The sequence below is a fragment of the Haliaeetus albicilla genome, chromosome Z, assembly GCF_947461875.1.
Source record: "Haliaeetus albicilla chromosome Z, bHalAlb1.1, whole genome shotgun sequence".
Classification (NCBI taxonomy): Eukaryota; Metazoa; Chordata; class Aves; order Accipitriformes; family Accipitridae; genus Haliaeetus; species Haliaeetus albicilla.
Window position 1 is genome coordinate 31,644,730 of NC_091516.1, and position 20,883 is coordinate 31,665,612.

At 40.9% G+C, this 20,883-nt stretch overlaps 1 protein-coding gene across 10 annotated transcripts; it reads right to left on the minus strand.

The window, feature by feature from the left end:
- Positions 1-304: 304 nt before the first annotated feature.
- HNRNPK (heterogeneous nuclear ribonucleoprotein K) lies at positions 305-20,806 on the minus strand. Of its 10 annotated transcripts, none has more exons than XM_069776390.1 (16): positions 20,667-20,806; positions 17,835-17,897; positions 17,651-17,730; positions 16,656-16,753; positions 15,218-15,274; positions 13,681-13,724; positions 12,689-12,761; positions 12,030-12,143; positions 10,880-11,008; positions 10,074-10,381; positions 9,668-9,722; positions 5,919-5,969; positions 3,085-3,106; positions 2,925-3,007; positions 2,301-2,470; positions 305-1,510 (listed from the first exon to the last, which is right to left on the minus strand). In XM_069776390.1, the coding sequence occupies exons 3-16, from the start codon at positions 17,697-17,699 to the stop codon at positions 1,477-1,479; spliced, it is 1,287 nt and encodes a 428-aa protein (XP_069632491.1). In that variant the 5' UTR covers positions 17,700-17,730; positions 17,835-17,897; positions 20,667-20,806; the 3' UTR covers positions 305-1,476. The 10 variants fall into 10 exon arrangements, with proteins under 10 accessions (XP_069632491.1, XP_069632484.1, XP_069632488.1 ...); XM_069776383.1 differs by having other exon boundaries at positions 16,656-16,765; XM_069776387.1 differs by lacking the exon at positions 20,667-20,806 and adding an exon at positions 20,376-20,479 and having other exon boundaries at positions 305-1,449; positions 16,656-16,765.
- Positions 20,807-20,883: the final 77 nt, after the last annotated feature.

Here is a 20,883-nt window from a genome sequence, read left to right on the forward strand (position 1 = left end):
CGCTCAGCCTCCCCCACGCCCCGCGCCAGCCCTTCCTTCTCTGTGGGGGATTGACTCCAGCTCTACCAGGGAGCTCAGCCTCACCCCAGCCTCTCAGTGCCTTCCCTTGCCCGGTAATTTAAGAGTAGCTGCTTACTAGGACAGGAATTGCCCCACACCATTAAAAAAGCAAAGCAAAATGTTCTACAACCCAAGGTAAAAAACAAAACTACACGCCCCCCCCCCCCCCCAAAACAACCCACCAGAGTAAAAGAATCCACGTGTATTCTGGACCTATCGTATCCATACATGCAACACACTTGCATGGTTTCGCGTTCATTTTTATTCAGGAAGTGAAATTAAACTTGTAAACTATAAATACAAATGCCAAGGTGTTACATGAGATATCCAGAGGCTTTATATTTTTTCATTTCTCACAAGTAACTCCTATGGAATTCAACATACAACAGGGAAACCAAGTTTAAGTTTTGCATACAATAAAAACAAGTTACAGAGTTAAGATACCGTCAATTTGCCAATTCATAAGAATTTCTACCTCATACAAATGAAAGCTCAGAAAACAACTATAATTCATTCAGTAATGGTACAGCAACTGTCATTTCTAACAGTGTTATCTGCATTAAGCGAGCTGTCTAACGAGGTGTACTTTACCACTGTTTACTCAGTGACATCACAAAGTTTTGAAATATTTTATTTATATACTGTCACCAATATATATATGTACTGCAAAGAGGGCCAAACACTTGCAAAAATGTCAAATTTTACACATTTGCATGAATATTTTTGCGTTTTTTCCCCAAACAGCAAAGCAGAGTCATTGTTTTCACACAGTTTCTTTGATTTGTCAAAAACCCCCACATAACTCCATCTATATCAAAGAAGCAGAAGAGCAAGCTTAATTGCAATTTCATTTATATGCAGGGGAAAAAAAAGGGTGTATCCATTTTGGATATTACCATACTTATATCTGAAGAAAAATAACCACCAAGAATAAGTTCACTAAATTTATTTTAAAATGATAAAATGATTCTTACAAAGGAGCACTACATCCTGCACACTGCCTTCAAAGGATGCCAGGGACACATGGACTACCAGTACTCTTTCCCTCTTCAGAAAAAAATACAGTGTACAAAAAGAGGGTGTTCACAACAGTTACAGAAAAACATTACAATTTACCACCAACAATGAACAAAAATAGTATTCACTCTGCTGCTGCTTCAAAATTTCAGTGTTAGTCTTGTGCGCCCTTTCCCTCCCCACACATATTTGTAAGGAACTAAACATTACATCTGGTGGACAGCAAAGATTCCACTACACCTCAAATGCAGAACACCTATGAAGCAGAGGAATGTTGGCTTTTTAAACAGAAGCAGATAAAAAAAAAAAGGGTGCAGGACTCCTTCAGTTCTTCACTAGTCTTAGAAAAACTTTCCAGAATACTGCTTCACACTATAAAAAAGAAAAAATAATCTTGCATTAGAATCCTTCAACATCTGCATACTGCTTCACACTATAAAAGAAAAAGAAAAAAGCATGTATTAGAATGATGAACCATACATCTTGCATCAACATTCACAATGACAATCTTAGAGAACAGATTAAATTACAAATTCCTAATACATTTAAAGTAAATAATTTTAAAAGATTAATGGCTATTAATTACAGGTATAGTAATATATTTTAGGCACATTTAAGTATTAGTAGTCTAAAGCCAAACATTCAAGTTAAAATGCTAAAATTTGCTATGACAGCCAACATGTTATTAAAGCAAAACTAAACAAATTAGATCTGAAGCTGTTAATATTTGGCAGAAAAGACAAAAGTAATGTCAACAAGGTGTGAAATGCTGCATAACAGCCCCAAATCGATTTCAACTTATCCTGTAGAGGCATGGTCTGTGCCATATGGCAGACTGTGATTTGTTGTCAATTTAGTTATCTAAAAACAACAAAATCACTAGTCTTCCACACAGAACTAGACCAACATCCAATGAAATCTTCTATATTTTCTACAGGCTCTATGTAATTTATTACAAGTAGTTTTTTTGCAGCAGTTTTCACCAGAGAAATGAGAGGACTGCTTGGTTAAGGCGTCTTCCAGCAAGATTAGTTTTGAGGGTGTCTTCATTTTAATTAGAATGGAGAACAGAATCAACATAATCAAGGCAGAACTACCACTGCAGAAGTTAGGTTCAAATAGTTACTTAAAACCTGCCTTCTAAAAACTATCACAGAGAAGAGCAGCTTTAGAATGTACATGTCAGTTTAAAATTGACAGTAGGGACATAAACTTTAACTTGCCTGTTCTGCAGTAAATACTGTGCATTTTGTATCTGGTCCTGTGTTCCCGTAATAGTTATTATCCGATCTTCTGAACCTTCCAACGGTTCATCAATTTTGATCGAAGCTCCCGACTCATGACGTATTTGTTTGATTCTCTGGCCTCCCTTTCCAATAATAGATCCTGCCAACTACGGGAGAAAGCAAAGCGTTCAATTCCTGATACAACTTCCTCTCTAAAAACAGTTATGAAAATCACAGCAGTGTTTGATTAGCTTCCGTAAGTTTAAAGAGTTGCAATGGAAGCATACTTTACAGCCTCAAAATACCCCCTGCAATATTAATTGTATAAGCACAGATGGGATAAAAGTGGGAGAACAAGTTACTCGTTTGCAAAAAACAAGTTACAGAGACCATCTCTATTACTGAATATTAACAATTAGTAAAATTGTTTAGTGTCTCTCTAAAGGGAACACACAAACACTCGAAGAATAGACTTTTGGTGATTTAGAAACACTTGCTTTATATGAGAAGTACTCATCAAGCACCCTTGATACTTCTGATTTACTTATGTAGTATAGAAAAGGCTGTGACTTTTCTTTTTTAAGAGAAAACATAAGCTGAAAGCAAGCCAACTTTACTTACATCTTTGGGGATCGTTACTTGTGTTGTGATGATGGGTCCACCAAGATCTCCGTATGAACCACGCCCCCCTGCATAAGAATAGTCTGATTTAAACGTATGCATCAAGCCCTTTAATAACTACATAATTAAGTACAGGTAAAGGTTCTATATAAACACTTACCATATCCAGAGCCACCCTCAAACTGTAAGAGAAAGAGAAAAAACCTTAAATAGTGAATAGCCATGCTTCATTAACATATTTTCATCTTAAGTATCATATTCTTAACTTTGAGCCTATTTTATGCAAAAATCTCAACCCTCAACCTTACTATAAGTACAACAATGTTGTGCCATCAAAGGCATACTGAGGCAGAGGGCAGACCAGAAACAAAAGGGGTGGGTGGGGAAATCTCATTAACCTCTTAGCCTGCCCTGTCAAAACCTAGCTAGAAGTTAAGGCATAAAATGACATAAAGGATCCAGCTATACCAGTTTACCAAGCAGTCTCACTAATTCAGCTGCTGGTAGACAGCTCTTGATGCTGACCTACTCCTGACCCTTGGACTAAACTACGTTCAAACAAAAAGATCGGAGTACAGCCTTATTAACGCTACCATACAGCTCAGGAGAGACTCAAGTCTTCAGTTTTGGGGCAAAAAGTTTACCCAGTGGCTGTCAATCCTCTTACTTCATCAACATCTTCAGAAAAAAACCCAAAGCTATTAGGAATAGCTCTAACTTGTCTCTTGATTCAGACTATGCTATGATCCCTTCTGTCTTAGAACAGATAATCATGACATGAGTTACTTCTGTTCCTCTAAAGCCACCACACACCAAATCCAAATCACTGCAACAAGCACTCCTGGCCTCTTTTTATTTTTAGTTTTGTAGACCAGTATTTAACATCAAGTGCTTCACTTCATCTAATGCCTTCTAAGTGCACAAGACCCCATTTTTATACTTTCCTACAGAAGCAGAGAATATACATACACAGTTGTGCAGAATTCAGCTTCTGGGAGACTGCTGAGGTGGCCTCTGTGAGAAGAGGCCAGGGGCTGCCCTGTGCCGGACAAAGCCAATTCTAGTCAACACCAAAATGGACCCACTTCTGCCTAAAGCCAAGACCATCGGCAAAGATGGTGGCACCTCTGTGATAACATTTAAGAACGGGTAAAAAAAACCTAGCGTGCACTGGCTGTTACAGATTAGCAAGAGCAAAAAAAGTGAGAGAAACAATCCTGCACGCACCAAGTGAAGAAGGCGGGGGAAGAGGTGCTCCAGGTGCTGCAATGGAGCTTCTTCTGCAGCCCACAGAGAGAACCACATTGGAGCAGATAGCCAAACTGCAGCCCATAGAGGGCCTTATGCTGGGAGCAGGTAGATAGGCCCTGAAGGAAGCTGCAGCCTGTGGAGAGCCCACATTGGTGCAGGTGCCTAGCAGGGCCTGTGGGCAACCCATACTGGAGCAGTCTGTTCCTGAAGGACTGTACCCCATGAAGAGGACCCAGGCTGGAGCAGTTCTTGAAGAACTGCAGTCCATTGGAAACACCCACATTTGAGCTGTTTGTGAGTGACTGTGTCCCATGGGAGGAACCCCACACTGGAGCAGGAGAACAACGTGAGGAGGAAGGAACAAAGCGTGATAAACTGACTACAACCTGCCACTCCTCATCCCCCTTGCACCACTCGTGGCAGAGGAATCAGAAGAGTAGGGAATGAAGGAATGAAGTTGAGCCTGGGAAGAAGTGAAGGGTAGGAGAAAGGTGTTTTTAGTTTTCCTCTTTTGTTTCTCACCACGCTACTCTATTTAAAAGTGGCAATAAATTGATCTTCCCCACGTTGACTCTGTTTTGCCCATGATGGTAATTGGTAAGTGAACTCCCTGTCTTTATCCTGAGCCACAAGCTTTTCCACCTTACTTTCTCCCCTGATCCTGCTGAGGAGAGGGAGTAAAAGAGTAGTTGGGTGGGCACCTGGCAGCCAGCCAAGTTCAACCAACCGCCACTACTTGTTTGCAGAAGTTGTAATGCATCAACTTTTACCAAAATACTGTTTACCTGCTACCTTTCCAGAAGATCAAAATGGAAGCTACTCAGACCAAGGAGTTGAGCTTATTCTCTGTCTCTAAGCAACCTATATTGTGTAGCCACGTTGCTTAGCAATACAGATTGTAATACAATATAACAGAGCTTGTAGTGCAGTCCAAAATCCAAGAGAATGAAGGACTCTGCTTAAAACTTAATTCAGAGGCTGATCAGAGCAGCATACTGCATACACATAGACATATTCCTGTCAATATTTGCCACAGGATCCCTTTTTGGGCTCATCTGTTTTAAAGAACAATCCTTTACTTGATCATTTCTGCCTCCCCCCTCCCCAGACTACAGGACAGCAAATGAACTTGACAGCACATGAGTTAAGCAATTACATTTGCTGTGTTTATCTAAGCTAAGAGCTGACTTTTACTATTTGGCAGCACTTTGCCATCTTCTAGACAGCATGAACACCTGATGAACCCTGTAACTTCCCTTCCCAAAACCTACCTGATCAAATGGTGTATTTTCAAATACATTGGTAAGTAAAGTGTAATATTTCATCCACAAATATAAGAGGCTACTTTTAATATTTGCTGTTTGAAATATGAGAAAACACAACATCATGAAGTTAATACAAAATATATAACCTAAATGCATGCATCTGCAGTGCGTCAGTTACGGAGAAAGTTACTACTTACAAAATGAAAGTGGGGTGTGTAAAAGGTAAAAAGAGGTACAGAAAAGTTCCTCTCTTTTGGCTGTGCTGCTGCATACTTCCACATTTCGATTAACATTACCTGCCTGCACAGGCAGGACAGACCGTTAAGGCAAACTGCCAATAAATGCTAAGTCCAAAGGACAGCTTTATGATTTTGAATATGTGCAAGTTGCCACTGACTACACTGGCGATCAAGAAATTCCCGTTACCACTTAACCTGTTCAATAAAGCAGTTTTCAGAAAAAGGTTGAGCACACTCACCAACTCTGGTGGCTGCATGTCGTCACAGGCATCCACATGACACTGCATCATCTTCCAGACACAACATAATAGGATGAAAAGAGGAAAGAAATCTCAATTAAGTCCATGTCATGCAGACTTAAAGGTGACTTGGCAAGCAAATACAATACATACTGGTACAGAGAAACAATTTATACTATAACAAGGAATTAAAAGTATGTGATTTAGACCACTTTCAAGACTTGCTCCCTTTTAATTTCACTTTGAAGAAACTGTAAGTGGTCATACACACTTTTCCCCCTTTTTCTGTGTGTAAACAGATTTTTCTTCTAACAAAAAAAGGTCAGGGAGTTAATGGCAGAGCAAAGCTTGAACAATTTTTTTTTTCTTTTAGAACACCCTTAAGTACTATTATGTATCAAAATCTTTTATTTCTACTATGTGTTAGAAAAATCTTTCATTTCTTCCATGTGTTAGAAAATTACGGTTTAGCAAGATTGAAACAACTAACTGTCAGTGATTATGCCAACAGCAGGTCAAGGAGGAAGGACACTGCTTCTCCTGTTCTACCAATTCATTTCCATATACCTCATATAGCCAATAAGTAGACTAACAATCTACTGCTGCCTAACTATATTAGAAATTTAATTATGTTTTTAAAATGTGATATATAGCATTTCGTTCTTTCAGAGTTCTACAATTTCAGCAACTGATTTTCATTTGTGCACTCTAACCCAGCTTCTCAAACAGGGTAACTTCACATATGTAACAGAATATTCTGCTCTGTGAACTCATTTGTGCTAGTGACTACCGCTACTAGAATAGAAACCAGATGACATGCTGGCTGGGTAAGACAAAGAATTTAAAATGTATGCAGTCCTAAGTGATGTCAAATTCTTTTATCATGATTTTCCCTGTTTTTTAAACAGTGACCCAGGAGAGTGAAATTTTGTTACTTTCTTCCAGCATCTGCATGGATAAATAGGGAAGTTTCCCTACTTTTTTAGTAGGGAATCAGTTCCTTTACTGATTTTTTACATGCTTGTTAATGTCCCATCTCTTAAACAAGAATAATGTTTTGGGGTTTTTTTAAGTGTATGTGCCTTTATTCAAGCGTTTGTATGTCAAGACATATGTATGTACACACACATATATAAGTTAAAAAAAGATGAAGAACTAGGAAGCATTTGAAGGAGCAAAAGCACATTAGAAGTCTGAAGACACTCACAGAAGTCTCTGAGGAGACAGTCCACGTAACAGGAAACATTCTGATTTAAGTCTCTATTAACTTTGATTTAAAAATTTTGAGTACTTTGAAAATTTCAGTACTTGATCAGTTAAAAAAGAGGTGAGGGGATAAAATTACTTTATATTTTTGTCCACTTTATTTTCCACCCCTGCCATTGATATCTGTGTGCCTTTGTGTATCTGAAAGACCCCTGAGGATGAGGGTGTTAAAGAAATACTGGAAATATATTCAGGTTTTTTCAGCTGTCAGAATAGCCCTTATGGTCCACAGGCATTCGATTTGGAGCCGTTACACACTGAAATATATAGCTCTGTTAACAGAGAAACAATACAAGTCTGTCCTTCAGGAAAAAGCTTGAGAACACAGATGATAAACCAAATGGACTCTTTTCAACAGCAGTGCATAACTAAACTACAACTGTAAGCCAGGCTAACAGACAAGTATCTTCTTAAGTGGCTGACTCCACATGGGCAAGAGGAATTAACCTGTCTTTTAAAATCAAAATGTTTTTTCCTCATCTCAGCATTTACAAGGCTGTCAATACTGTCGTAATTCTGGAATTCCAGAAAATTCACAGTTCAGCATCCAGTTTTAAAGGACCACTCAATCTTTCTGCCTTTAGTGGAAAAGAGAACTGGCAAAAAAAGGAGATTGTTTATATACATTCAACATTTCCATGATTTTCAAGACATTCCTCTGAGAAAAGCATCTATTCTTGCCTTTTATTATATTTATATAAAATAGAATCTATGTGAAAGAGCACTTTTGCTCTCTTAGAGCAGCCTTTCCAATGCATTACTTAGTTCACAATGATGTTGGTTTACTCTAGTTTAAATGTTTTGTTAGAGAATGATTTCTATACGAAACAAAGGGTAGCATAAGATGACCTTACACTTCTGGCATGACATTTCCAGCTCCAGCCTCACATGGAGACTTCCTATCTGTTTACACTATTGACGATACTAGGATCACGGTTAACAAAAACTAGAAATTAAATAGTTGTTGGGAAGCAGTCCTCACTTTCACAAGGCTATGATACTTGGGTCATAAAGGAGTCAAAGCCATGAGCAGCTTCACTGTGGAGTGGAAATAAAATTGGTTTTTTGGAATGAAAAAAAATGGAGAGAGAGGACTCCACTTATTTTTAGAAATTCATGTCAAGAAATCAAAGGTCAACCTGACAAAAGTCAGGCTAAATAGATGTCAAAATGGATTTTCTATTCTAGCTGGAATGGAATAAAAATAGAACACACTACTGCCCAAGAGTCAAGCTAAGAAGACTGTGCTCAACCAAATAAGGGCAGGCCGCTCAGTTTATATGCTCTAGCACAGGCTTTATTAGCTGCAAATACAAGAACACAAAACCTGAGCTTTGAAAACGTGTAAATACATGTAAGGAATCTTGGAAGGTGTACTTCTCAATTCTTGCAGTTTCTTAACATGTAGAGTAGCACGGGTCACACTTTTTTTTTTGTATTTCTAGTAAGCATGTGGCATTCTTGCAATACATATTTCCAGTAACTCTTACTCCCAAGAAGGAGGAAGTGTGTAAAGCCCATTTAGGTAGCCCATTTCATAGCTCCTCCAATTCCTTTCTCTTCCATTCATTTAAATGAGGGCAAAAAAAAGAAGAAAAACAGAAAACAAATCTTGTCTCACCTGTCATCTTAAAGAAGGTGCCAAACAAAGCCAGAGGAGAAAAGAAGATTGTTACTATAGAGATCTACCTCACAGACACACCTTATTTCTCTTCCCAGGAAAGAGGAATCTAGGAAACAGCAGATGACTGCTGGGAAGTAGCATTTCAGAATACAACATGGAAGAGTATCTTTAAGCCATTTTTTAAGCTTCCATATGCTACGAGATATTTTTTTCCTCAGCAAGTATTAGCATTAATATGGTCAAATGTACCCAATTTAATTTAGGATTCAACTTAGCAGTGGCCCTAGCTCCCAAACATTTGGAATTACAGTGGAATTTTCGCAGACAGAGAAAACAGCAAATAGACAAGAACTTATTCAAAAGAGCAGTCACCTTCCAGATCAACTACAGCTCTTCACAGATACTATTCTTTAATCTGTATTATTCTACCTATACTTGTGTTTTCCAACATTAATGTTAAGAATGCTTGTATGAATCAAAGGATTTCAGCGATGTTGTTCTGACACGTTTTCTTTATCTGAAAGGCCTCCCAATTCCTATTTCTGTCATCCTGATGAAAAAAAAAATCTAAAAGATGGTCAGTGCAAGAAAACCTGCAGGGTAGAGCACAGTCAAACTTTCTGTATCATTTTTGATGGCAGGGAGGAAAGAAAGCAAACAGATCATGTCCCAGATACCACTTACAACCCAAACATTCCTCCACAGGAGGGACCATTTGTATAGACAAAACATTTTGGTGGTATCATCAGAACCATGCATGTCCCACACTTAAGTGCATGCATTCAGCAACAGTATCTTGAGGCAGCGAGCACGCTAACTGTGCTTATGAAACAGGACAAGGCAAATTTTAAACTCGTACCATGCCATCGTAACGGTCTCCTGGTCTGCCCCTTCGGTCATAGGACATAAGATCTCTAAAATGAAAAAAACCAGCAGCATGTGAATTGCATTATAAACTAGTTTAGCTATTCTAAGTTAAATTTTCACATTCATGGTTCACACACAACTTAAAATTTCAAACTACTCTAGCCAAGTACTGAATGACATAGAAGTTTCAGAACTACTGACTATAGTCCTGGTAGATTACTACAGTGCAGCAATAATTAAATTCCAGTACTTTTCAAAATACTCTCATCTAATACACATGCAATCCTGCATAATCACTACCAACATGGAAGTGTGGAAAAAACACTGGAAAGATGTACATGACTCAGGAGACTGTACACAACATGAGTTTTGTATAATGCATTTATGCAACAACTCACCCGCCACGAGGAGGTGGTGGAGGAGGAAGAGGAAGATTACGAGCTCTGCTGCCACCTCTACCTCCACGACCTGGTGGAGGTGGTGGAGGTCCTCTGCGAGGGCTCATATCATCATAATCTCTTCTTGATGGAGGCATAGGTCGTCCACCACGACCAGGGGGCATTCGATCAAAACCTCCTCTTCCACGCATCGGAAAGCCTACTGGACGTCCCCTTCTATCATCAAACATCATTGTGAATCCACCATAGTCATATGTTTCATCATAGAAATTGGGATCATAAGGCTGGGCCCGTCCTTTAATTGGAGACTAAAACAAACAAACAAAAAAACAATTCCCCCCCCCAATCCAATTAGGACTATTACAATTGGCATATTTAATGAAATCAATATATTAAATGTATGAAATGGATTTATGCATTTGGAACATGTTCTTGATTTCATAAAGCTGTTAAGGAGATGGTGATGTGTTTCCCATGAACTTAACTATGATAGAGAAACTGCTGTTACTTATCAGTGGCAAATAAATTTTGTCCCCCTTCCTCTTCAATTTTTTCATCTTAATGACATGCAAAGCATGAATAATGGCCCACTAGTACAAAAAATTGCTTCCCTCCCCCATAAAGTACACTCCAATTCTAGAAAATGGAAACAGCTTCAAAAGGTGGTACCAGTCAATCACTTTGTTACTGGGAAAGTAGGAGGTACTAAATTCAGAATAGAAACTGAAAGATACGCTTTTCATCCAAATGATCCTTAACATTCACGGATGACCATGAAAGAATAAAATAAAGTTAATAAGTATTACCTCAGAGATAAGATCCAAGATAATCTTGATACATTCAACGACTCTATCAGGTTTTCCACCAATAAGCACCACTCTGTCAGTAGAATGAGGACAACACTCTTGGAAGAGCTTAATGGTGGTCTGAGTGTTCTGTTGAAGAAAAAAAAAAATCTAAGATTATCTAATGTAAGTATTTTAACAACTTTACAAACCCATTAATACATTTTTAAAGAAACAATCCAAAAGACAAATTCCCAGTGATTTTAAGTGCGTGCTTGTTTCTCAGTTCTCACAACAAATTTAATTTTAAGATGACTTTTTTTTTTTTTTTAAGATCTGTGCTGACATAGTTTTGTAAGAAGAGGAAAAAAGTTCCATTTTCTCCTCTTTCAATTATGGCTCATCTACACCATCATTTAATTAAAAACTAGCAGGACCACGTATCCATTGCAAGCTTACAAGTTACATGTATTAACCTTCACATGTCAAGAGAACATGCTTTGGATGCAAGACAGTAATGTTGCTGGGATTATGCCTGGTTACCTTGCCTTTCTCAACCCATGCAAACAGGTTATACCTTAACTGACCTGACATTGCCTCTGACACAATGCCAAGAAAGGACAGAAAACAGAAGTGTGTCTTAAGTTCATAGAGACCATTAGCTTTTTAAAATCTCATTCCTTCATTGAAAGAAAGCAATGGTCTTCTAGGAGGTAGAATTTAAAAAAAAAAAAAAAAAAAGCCCTTTTACAGTAATATTCAGACATCTACTGAATTACCATCATAAGAATTTGTGGAGATGCATTCATTCTAAACCATTTTGCAGGTCCAACCACACGAATAAATCTATTCCATGCAGCAGTTTGTTCTAGGAGTGACAAATGCTATTTTAATTAAAAAAATCCTTTCTTTTTAAAAACATTACTCTACCACAAGTATTTTTCAGAAGCCTGGTAACAAGTCCTAGGCTCCATCACCAACGACTTTACTTTCTGAGGGTTTGCAAGAAAGTTGCAACTCACAGATCCATCTCAAAACACTGAAATCACGTATGCCGTATGTTCTGAAGGAATTACTGCACAGAAGATACTTACACTTGTCCCTTATGAACACAAAACACTAAGTTGTTTATTGAAAAAACCCAAATCTCAGAAGAACAGGAAACAAGTACCTCTCTGAGCTCTTTAATTTTAGCACCCTTAACACCAATAATTCCTCCTGCCAAACTTTGGTGAATGAGAAGTCTTAATTCGCAGTCAAAGTCACTGCCTTTGTAGTGTTGATACTGTAAGAAAGATGCATACAAAGAAAAGAATAAAATATTAGTCACATAAAAATTTAAAACATTGGGGTTTTTTCCTGCAAGCATAATGGTATGACACTGCTAAATTGTAATCCTGTATTTCCTTTGATAAGATCGCAACTATTTAAGCACCTCACCATAAACTGATGTCAGATCATGCTTTCCTTATTCATTATATTACATGCACAACTTTCTACAAAGATTTAAGAACATATCTATCAAAACAGTGCAACAGTCTTACTTACAAAGCCCATGCAGGACACAAGTTACAATACAACTACTTCAAAATGTGGATGACAAGTCAGGAGGCAAGTATTTTGAAAAGGGGGACGCGGTTTGAAACCTGTCTCTATCCTCTACCAAAACAATGCCAATATGTAGTTTGAGAGCGATAACCCTTCTTTAAAAGGCTTTTGTTTTTTATTTTCCATTGTCCTATATTTAAAAAGCAGCAAATCATCTAGAACCGTATAGTTTCAAGAGCTAATCTTTCACCTCTAAAAAGAAACAAATGTTAAGAGAGATACCTCTTCTAAAGTAGGGATAATCTTCTTCAGGATTTCTCCAATTGTCTCTATATCTGCACTTATGCTCAGGATGCTGTTGGAGGCCATAATGCCAGACAATATGGAGAAGGTGGAAAAGAAGAAGTAGAAGTAAATTTTTTTCATCATCATACACAAAATTCTAACAAGATTTACTACACAGAAGAGCTTACAATTAATATTCCCCATTTAAAGTAAACCTGTTTGTTCAATTTACAACACATGCATCTTTGTTTATGCCCAATATATATGCATGATAAATTTAAGATTAGGTAGGTCTTGCAGAGAGAGGGAGAGAGAGAAAGAGAGAGAGAAAGACAGAATGGGCTTTTGGAAGGGCTCAGATTAAGTGGGCAAGAAATTGACGCAGAACTGAAAGCAGAAGTGAATATTCATGTTCCCCGCCACCACTAATTTAGGATACCCTCGCTATTACATTGGTAAAACTGGCACACCTTCTCATAGAAAAAGTGGGGATATGCAAGTGGTGAACATTGTATCTGGAGTAAGGTTATGAGACCAGTTAGAAATCAGATTACTAATGGGCTCTCCAAGAAAACAAATACAAATGCAAGACAAAAAAAAGACAAAACAAATGAGAAGTGAAGGAAAGTGAACCAGAGTTAGCATTTCATCAGAAATAATTATGAACAGGCAATGTTGAGGGGAGCAAGGTGGGCCACAAAGACAGAGCGAGAGACTATTTTGAAACAATTTGATTTACAATGCAGCAAATATGCAACACTTGAAGCTGTGCTCCTTCCATTGAAATAAAATTAGTGGATTGTTTGGGTGGGCAACTCACGTAAAAGTTCAGTGACAAAAAGACTTAATGGGGAAAATAAGACAGAAAACTTGAAAAAAAACAATACACCGTCTATAAGGGGATACTATTTAATTATATCAAAGGCAGGTAATAAAATACATTTCTCTCTTTCTAATCAGGCAGTGAGGCATAAACTGTTGGGACATACCGCTCGGGGCCACTGCTGTCTGGGACTGAAACACTGGCATTGTACTGCATTGGTCATTGGCGTTCGTGGATGTTGGCATTGGGCATGGGCATTCAATCGGAAGTTGTCAAGTATGGTACCCGTTTGGCAACGAGCACATTTTTGGGCATAGCCAACCAGGGTTTTCACATGGGCGTTCAGGGGCGGATGGGCCAACGTCATGGTGGGCAACGCAGGGGCAAGTCGATCCAGTACATGGGCAACGGAGATATATGGCCAAAAAAACAAGGAGAGGGAAAAGGGGGAAAAGCAATAAATTTTAATTTAATACAAACTATACTCATTACTCTCAATTAATGAAACAAGCTTAAGTTGTTCTGAAGACTAACACAATAACGGATTGCTACACCGACTGTGGCTTAACAGTATGGACCTTAAAAATGAGTCACTTGATCTGACTAAACTACTTTTTACTTTTAACATGTGATGTTTCAGTAGCAGGCTGGCTCATGAGGGTAGACACAAAACCTGTCGAGACTGGTATTACTAGAACCTTGGGCAAATCGGGAGAGATAGTTTTCCAGACCAATCTAAATTATCTGGACTTAGGTGACATATTGATTCACTTAAAAAAAAAACCAACAAAAAAAAAGCCACAAAAAAAAACACCCTAAAAAAAAAACCAGCTAGCTGCCAAAGTTAGTGAGCATATGTATGATTCCTGACCATTTCAACTTAAACCTCAATTCTAGTTGCGGTAGTTTATGAACTGAGTTGGAACTGATTTGTAACAACAATATTGCCAAATCTTGTGTTGAGCAGAGTCTTGATCAGAAAAACTGTTGAAATTGTAGCTGATGTTAAGTACAGGAGTGTAAATATATGGAATTTAAGAAGCGTTGCCAGGTTTTATAAATACACAACATTAACGCTGAGCATGTGTCTAATCACAAGAGTCAACCCACTGTAAAATGTGAATAGGCAAGTCATGACCATTTAAAAATGCTTCCAAGTAACAGAATAGAACATTCCTTTACTGTTCTATACCCATATTTAAATCATGCAACCTTAATATTAATGCTTTTGTGTTTCATGTACAAGCTGTTGAAGAACAGATGGACCATTTTGTTTGTTTGCTTTTTTTAAAGGAAGTTAAAAGAATTCCTCTACCACCGGGTTAAGCCAGCCACCTGCAATGGTTTCAGTAGTACTGTAATTGATTCATACATATGGGGAATGGCACAATTAAGGGTTTTAAGCTTCGTCAATATTTCTAGTTAGGATGTTAACTCACTTGAAGTGTGTAATTTAGTGGAATCCTATTCAAAAGTGAAGAGATTTAATATAAACCTCTCTTTCCACGAGTCAAGCTGGGTTTTAATTACAGTAGAAATTGAAGAACTAAGTCATCTACTCTAATGATCAATACAAATGGCTTGTAACTAGACTACTGATGTCTAGAGTTGAATTGCTCCCATTTCTAGAAATGCAATCAAGCTTTTGATGTAGTGCTCTGAAAGAATTGGTGTTAAATTAGTTCAAACTCATATATACTCACGTCTGTACGAAGTGCCTTAATATTTTTGCCACCTTTTCCAATCACTGCTCCAGCATTCTGGAAAATAGTTTTCAGAAGTTATGTTATGCCAGCACAGCACAGACTACCTTTTTGAGCTCAAGACTAAGAATGGTAAATCTATTTTTGCATTACGCTGTTGGCCTGGGGGGTGGGGGCAGTCGGGCACTGCTTTTGAAAGGTTCAGATCAAATTGAAACAAACTGATATAGTTTGTCCATGGAAAAAATGACCAACAGCTCTTACCACTGAACTTAAGAGAATGATATTCAGTTTAACTAATATTCTAATTCCATATGGAAGTTTCTAGGCAATTCTGCCTATGTTAAAGCAATCTCATAAACTATAGCTCTCAAAAAAATATACTGTATGAATGTTATGTAGGTCAATGATTTCCCTAATTTATCAGCTTTTTCTTAATTATTTTTTTTTAAGGAGTATGTTTGCAAATGCCAGTTTTGCACTCCAAACATTTCTTCGTAACTTCAAGTGCTAATTTTGGTTTATACCTCTAACTTAACTGACTTGTCAAGGCAGTATATTCTGAAAATGGTTAAAGTCAATGTTAACAGCCACCAACTTCAAGTTTCTAACATCAACAGGAATAAACTGGCAGACAGTCAAGGAAAGTAACTGCAAAACTGTATTTTTACCAGGTTATTTTGAGGATTACACGCAGAAGTATTGCTTTTATTACACAGAGTATACATTATATTAACAGCATGCAAAACATTTCACGGCACCCCACGTAACTTGACTATTGGTCAGAAATGCCACACAGAGTTAACATTCCCCCATGCCAACACAAAAGACTGAGATACTTCAGAAAGTACAAATCATCTGTAACTACTGGAAACACCCGAGAAAATTCATACATAGCAACTTTACTGTAACTATTTACATTTGTCAACAAAACCATTGCAACCGCTGAAGCATCGCTCCCACATTTCTTCCCGTTGATATATTTGAACAAGCTTAGTAGATCTGTTCAGGAGAGTTACTAAAATCCTAAGCAAGTTCTCATCTTAACTCTCATATTTAATTCAAAATCACTAGCCAATCATTCTCTAAACTGCTTCCTTTCCAACAACTAATACAGTCATTTCCCTCAAAACAACAACCTTCCACTCAAATGTAAAAACACCTTATAATTTCTATTGCTCTGTTTTTTCAGCAAGTACATCTTTTAAAAATAACTGTATTGATGCTTAGGGACTTACCCTTTAAAAAAACTACTGAAGATAATTCCATTGCAATACACTTTTACCACCATTCACGCACACTTGAAATTATTCCTAGTAAATTTTCTCACGTTAAATGAAGTATATATTCTTTCTAAACATATACCCCAACATACACTTTGTCACCACTGTCTTGAGTAACACTATAAGCAAAACCAGAAAAAAACAAAAAAGCATACTTTGCTCTGAAGCAGGATGCGTAATTCAACCATCTCGTCTGTGTTCCGAGATCTTTTGAAGGCCTGCTCTTCCTCCATATCTTCTGCAGGACGTTTGCCTGTAGAGAGGTCCATAGGGGGGAAACACAAACATTTATTTAACTTTCCAAGTTGTAATGAAATGGAACACATGAGAAATTCATGCTCTGTATTCTTAACACATTCTTTCCTATTGGCCCAACACTAATTATTGATGCCCACTCTGAGAGCATCCATAGCACAGAAACAGGTCTTTACTTCATCAGCTTATGTATCAATTAACTGCAGAAAATATATTTAAAAATCTATGACCTATGGTTTAAATGAGAATGTTGCACACAGCCAGTGAGAAATTCATGACACGCTGTTCAAAGCAGGGCAGCATCACCCACTTAGTATTTATTTATCATTTAAAATTGGGAAAAACCTTTCAGACAAAAAGCTCAAATGCCGTTTGTCCAACACTGAAATACTGGTGGAATAATACTAAAGTAGCACTTCAAAGACTGTTTGAAAAGAACTGGCATGAATCAACGACACTAATGCCCTAACTTCCTCACTAATTATGCCCAAAGAAGTTTTTCATGAAGCTTTTTAGAGGCATTTCACATTTATACTACTGCATGTAAAAACTGCAATAAACAAAATGCAATTAATGGATATGCTTGATAGTATTCTTACATATTGACACTGTCCACATAAGTACTGAATATTTAACTATGAAATATTTTCAAATCCTTAGTCGTAACTTTAAGCTACTTATCCCATGTCTAACATGCCAACAGAGACATTATGCCTTTATGCTTCAAAAGCACATGTAATTTTATGTTCTAATTAAAAACAAGAAGAGTTAATGCAGAACGCAAAATTACTGCAGATACAAACACTTGATGCAGTTAAAGCATTAGAAAATATTTAGAAACATTTAAATTTAAAGAGGCTCTTTCTAAAAAGAAATAGTCCTTTAAAAAATTTACCATTTGTCTCTGTGTTGGTAAAGGTCTCTTCCTGTTGTTCAGTCTCCATTGCCTTTTTTTCTTAGGTGGGCAGGCAAAACCTGTTGAAGAATAAAAAAGCTGGTACATCTATTCTGTGAAAAGGCAAACTGTACACTGTGCTAAAGGGAAAAAGCAAAAAGAAATGCCTGCTTCTAGAACTTACCGCGATTATATATCCTTCCAGAGAAAAACTCAAGTATTCTGGGCGGGATCAAAATCCAACAGCCTATGAAAACAGCATGTATCAGTTGTGACTCTGCTCACTTACAGCTTTCACTACAGCCAAAAACCAGAGGTTTGACCTGAGTTTCTGTTGCAAAGGTTTTCTTTATAAAAAGAGAAAGCATACACAGGCCAAACATAGCACTAAGACAAGATAAAAGACAAGTCTGAAACTTACAGATAAACAATTACTGTCTGAATTATAGTTTTGGGGCACATGCTAGTTTTACTGAACCACATTTACTAAAAATTATTTTCAGATATTTAAAGTGAACATGCATCCAAGCTCCTATTTTCAACACATTTTATGACACATGCCTTGGATTTATTTTTTAAAGGACACTATGTAACGATCTGCTCCTGCTGTTTAGTTCTAAACAACTGAAACAAAAGAAAGTCCTATTATGGTTATTGTCAGCATTAGTTTCATAAACTGTCTGCCAATGTACTACCAGGCATTTTAGCATGCCTTCCACTCAAGTATAATAGATGAACAAAAGACAAATTACAGCTTCTAGCCATACTGGAAAAAATCTTTTAAAAATACCACCCTCTGGAGTTACATATAATCCTCTGCACACACAGAGACAAGAACCTCAAAAGCAGCTTAACTTCACCATGATTTTCTGAAATAGGTATCTTTTGTGACATGCTTTTGTTAAGTTGATCTCACAATACTAGTAAGTCCCATTAGAGAGAAGTCTAGACAAAAGAAATAATTTTGCAACTTATTCCCTTCAGAAATGTGTTTCTAGAGATAACACAGCAAAATAATCATGCGCTTCCCCCTTTGTATTTTATTAATTTCCATTGCCTCAACAAGTGGTAGCCATTCATTCTGGCATCCGTGAAGGAAAAAATAGGATGAGGTGCAGCTAGCTTTTTAAACATACTCTCAGCCAGCTGCTAATTTGTAATTGTTGCCCTGCTTGTACAAGCTAACAGCAGGCACTGCTTTCCCAGCACACGCTGGTCCTTCCAGACACTTTAAGTGGGGTAACGGACACACACAGACCTAATGATAGCGAAATCTCAGCCAGGAGTTGCCAAAACGCTGTTGGGGGGGGGGGGGGGGGTGTGTGTGCAGGAAGAGGTCGGGCAGACTTTTACATGGTTTAAATAGTCATTTCGGACCCCGGTTATCCTATTTCGAACCATCCTAATAATTTCAAGGCTGCGGGGAGTGAACCGTAATACACTGATCAGGGCTTAGCTTCCCCTAGTCGCCTGTGTTTACCCGCCCAGCCAAACCTCCCCCGGCCGCGTGTACCTAAGGTGCTCTCAAGTCACCCCGCTCCGCTGGGAAAATCGAGTTCCCGCGATTAAACTGACTAATGCCGTGTTTTTACAAACACCGAAAGGATAAAGCGGCCACCAAAGGCGGGGGGAGGCGGCGCCAGCTACCACAGACCTAAGACAGGAGCTGGGAAACGCCGGCGCGCCTCAGCCCCGCTCCCTCCGGGGCGCAGCGGCTCTTCCCGCCTCTCTCCCTCCCTCTCCCTGCGACCCAGCCGCCCGCCGCCGGCACGGCCTCCGCTGCCGCCGGGCCGGCTCCCGGGCAGGGGAGCGGCGGCGTTACATAACTCCCGCGGCCCCAGCCTCGCCTCACCTCCCCGGCGGCGGCGACCAGCAGAAATGGCGGCCGCTGTAATGGCGCCTGCCCGCTGCTAGGCGGAGCCGGGAGCGGAAAAACCACCTCCACCACGCGGCCGCGGAGAGATTTACCCCCCTCTCCGCCCAGGGAGACACAAAGGAGGCGCCCGGCGGCCCGAGCCCCAGCGCAGCCGGCGGAGCGGGACCGCCCCGCCGCCGAGGGGGCTCCGCCACCGCCGCCGCCGCCGCCCCCGAAAGCGGCGGGCCGCGAGGCGGGGCGCTCCCCAATCGGCCCGCCGCGGCCGCCTCCGCGCAGGCCGCGGCCGAGAGCGCCCTCCCCTCCGCCCGCCATTAATTCCCGACAACTCGCCCCGGGCACAGAGTTACCAAGGGCGGACGCAGGAAGGCGGCGGCGGCCGCCGCTCCCCCGCCCTCTGAAAGCGCCCGCTAGCGCTGCCGGCCTGCGCCGCGCCGCCCCTCCGGGAGCCACGCTGGCTGGGCCACAGGGCCCAGGGCCGCCCGCACAGACAGCCTTGTCCCGGGGGCGGGAGGGTCCCCTGGGGCCCGCAGACTGCCCTCAGCCGCCTGAGGGGCCACCCCCAGCATCAGCCGAGGCGGCGACACCCCGCTCTCCTTCTCCTCCTCCACGCAGCGCTCGCGCCGTTCCCTGCGGCAGCCCACGGGAGTCCCGGGGCGCGGCGGCAGGACCCGGGGGTTGAGGCGGGCCTCCCGCATCGCTGTGTCACGCAACGGCGCCGAGAGGGGGACGGCGGCAGCTCCCTTGGCCCCAGCCAGGCCCGGCCCAGCCTGCCCTCTGTCGCCCCCCGCCGCGGGCGCAGCGCCCCCTCCTCGCCCGCCCCGGCTACATCCCGCCGCGGGCTGCGCGTACCTGCGCCCGCCGCCGGCCCCACCGCGGACGGGAGAGAAAGGGGAGCAGCCCCCACCGCCAACTCGCACATCCACCAGCGCCACCAGGCGATTGGCCCCGCCGCCTCACCCCTGCGCGGGCCCGCCGCCGCCCCATTGGGCAAGGCGGCTGCCCGTCAGGGCCGGGGGGCGGCCCCCGCTCCCGCCCCGCCCTCCGTGAGGGCCAGGGCGAGAGAGGCCCGGCCGCCGGGAGGGGAGGAGGGCCGCGCCATCCGCCCCGCGCCGCCGCGCCGCGGCCGGTTGGTCTTTTTACCTGCCCGGTGGGAGCCGCGACGGAAGCGGCGCAGGCAGCGAGGGCGGCGAAGGAGAGCGAGAGCGACCTGGCTCGCCAGAAGAGAAAATGGCGCCTGCGAAAACCCCGCCTTGTGCTGGCTGCCCGGTGCCGGGGGAGGGGTGCGCCTCTCGCGATGCTTAAAAGCGCGCGCGAGGCGCGCCTCCTATTGGCTGCTGGGGCGCGCGGGGTTTTTGGG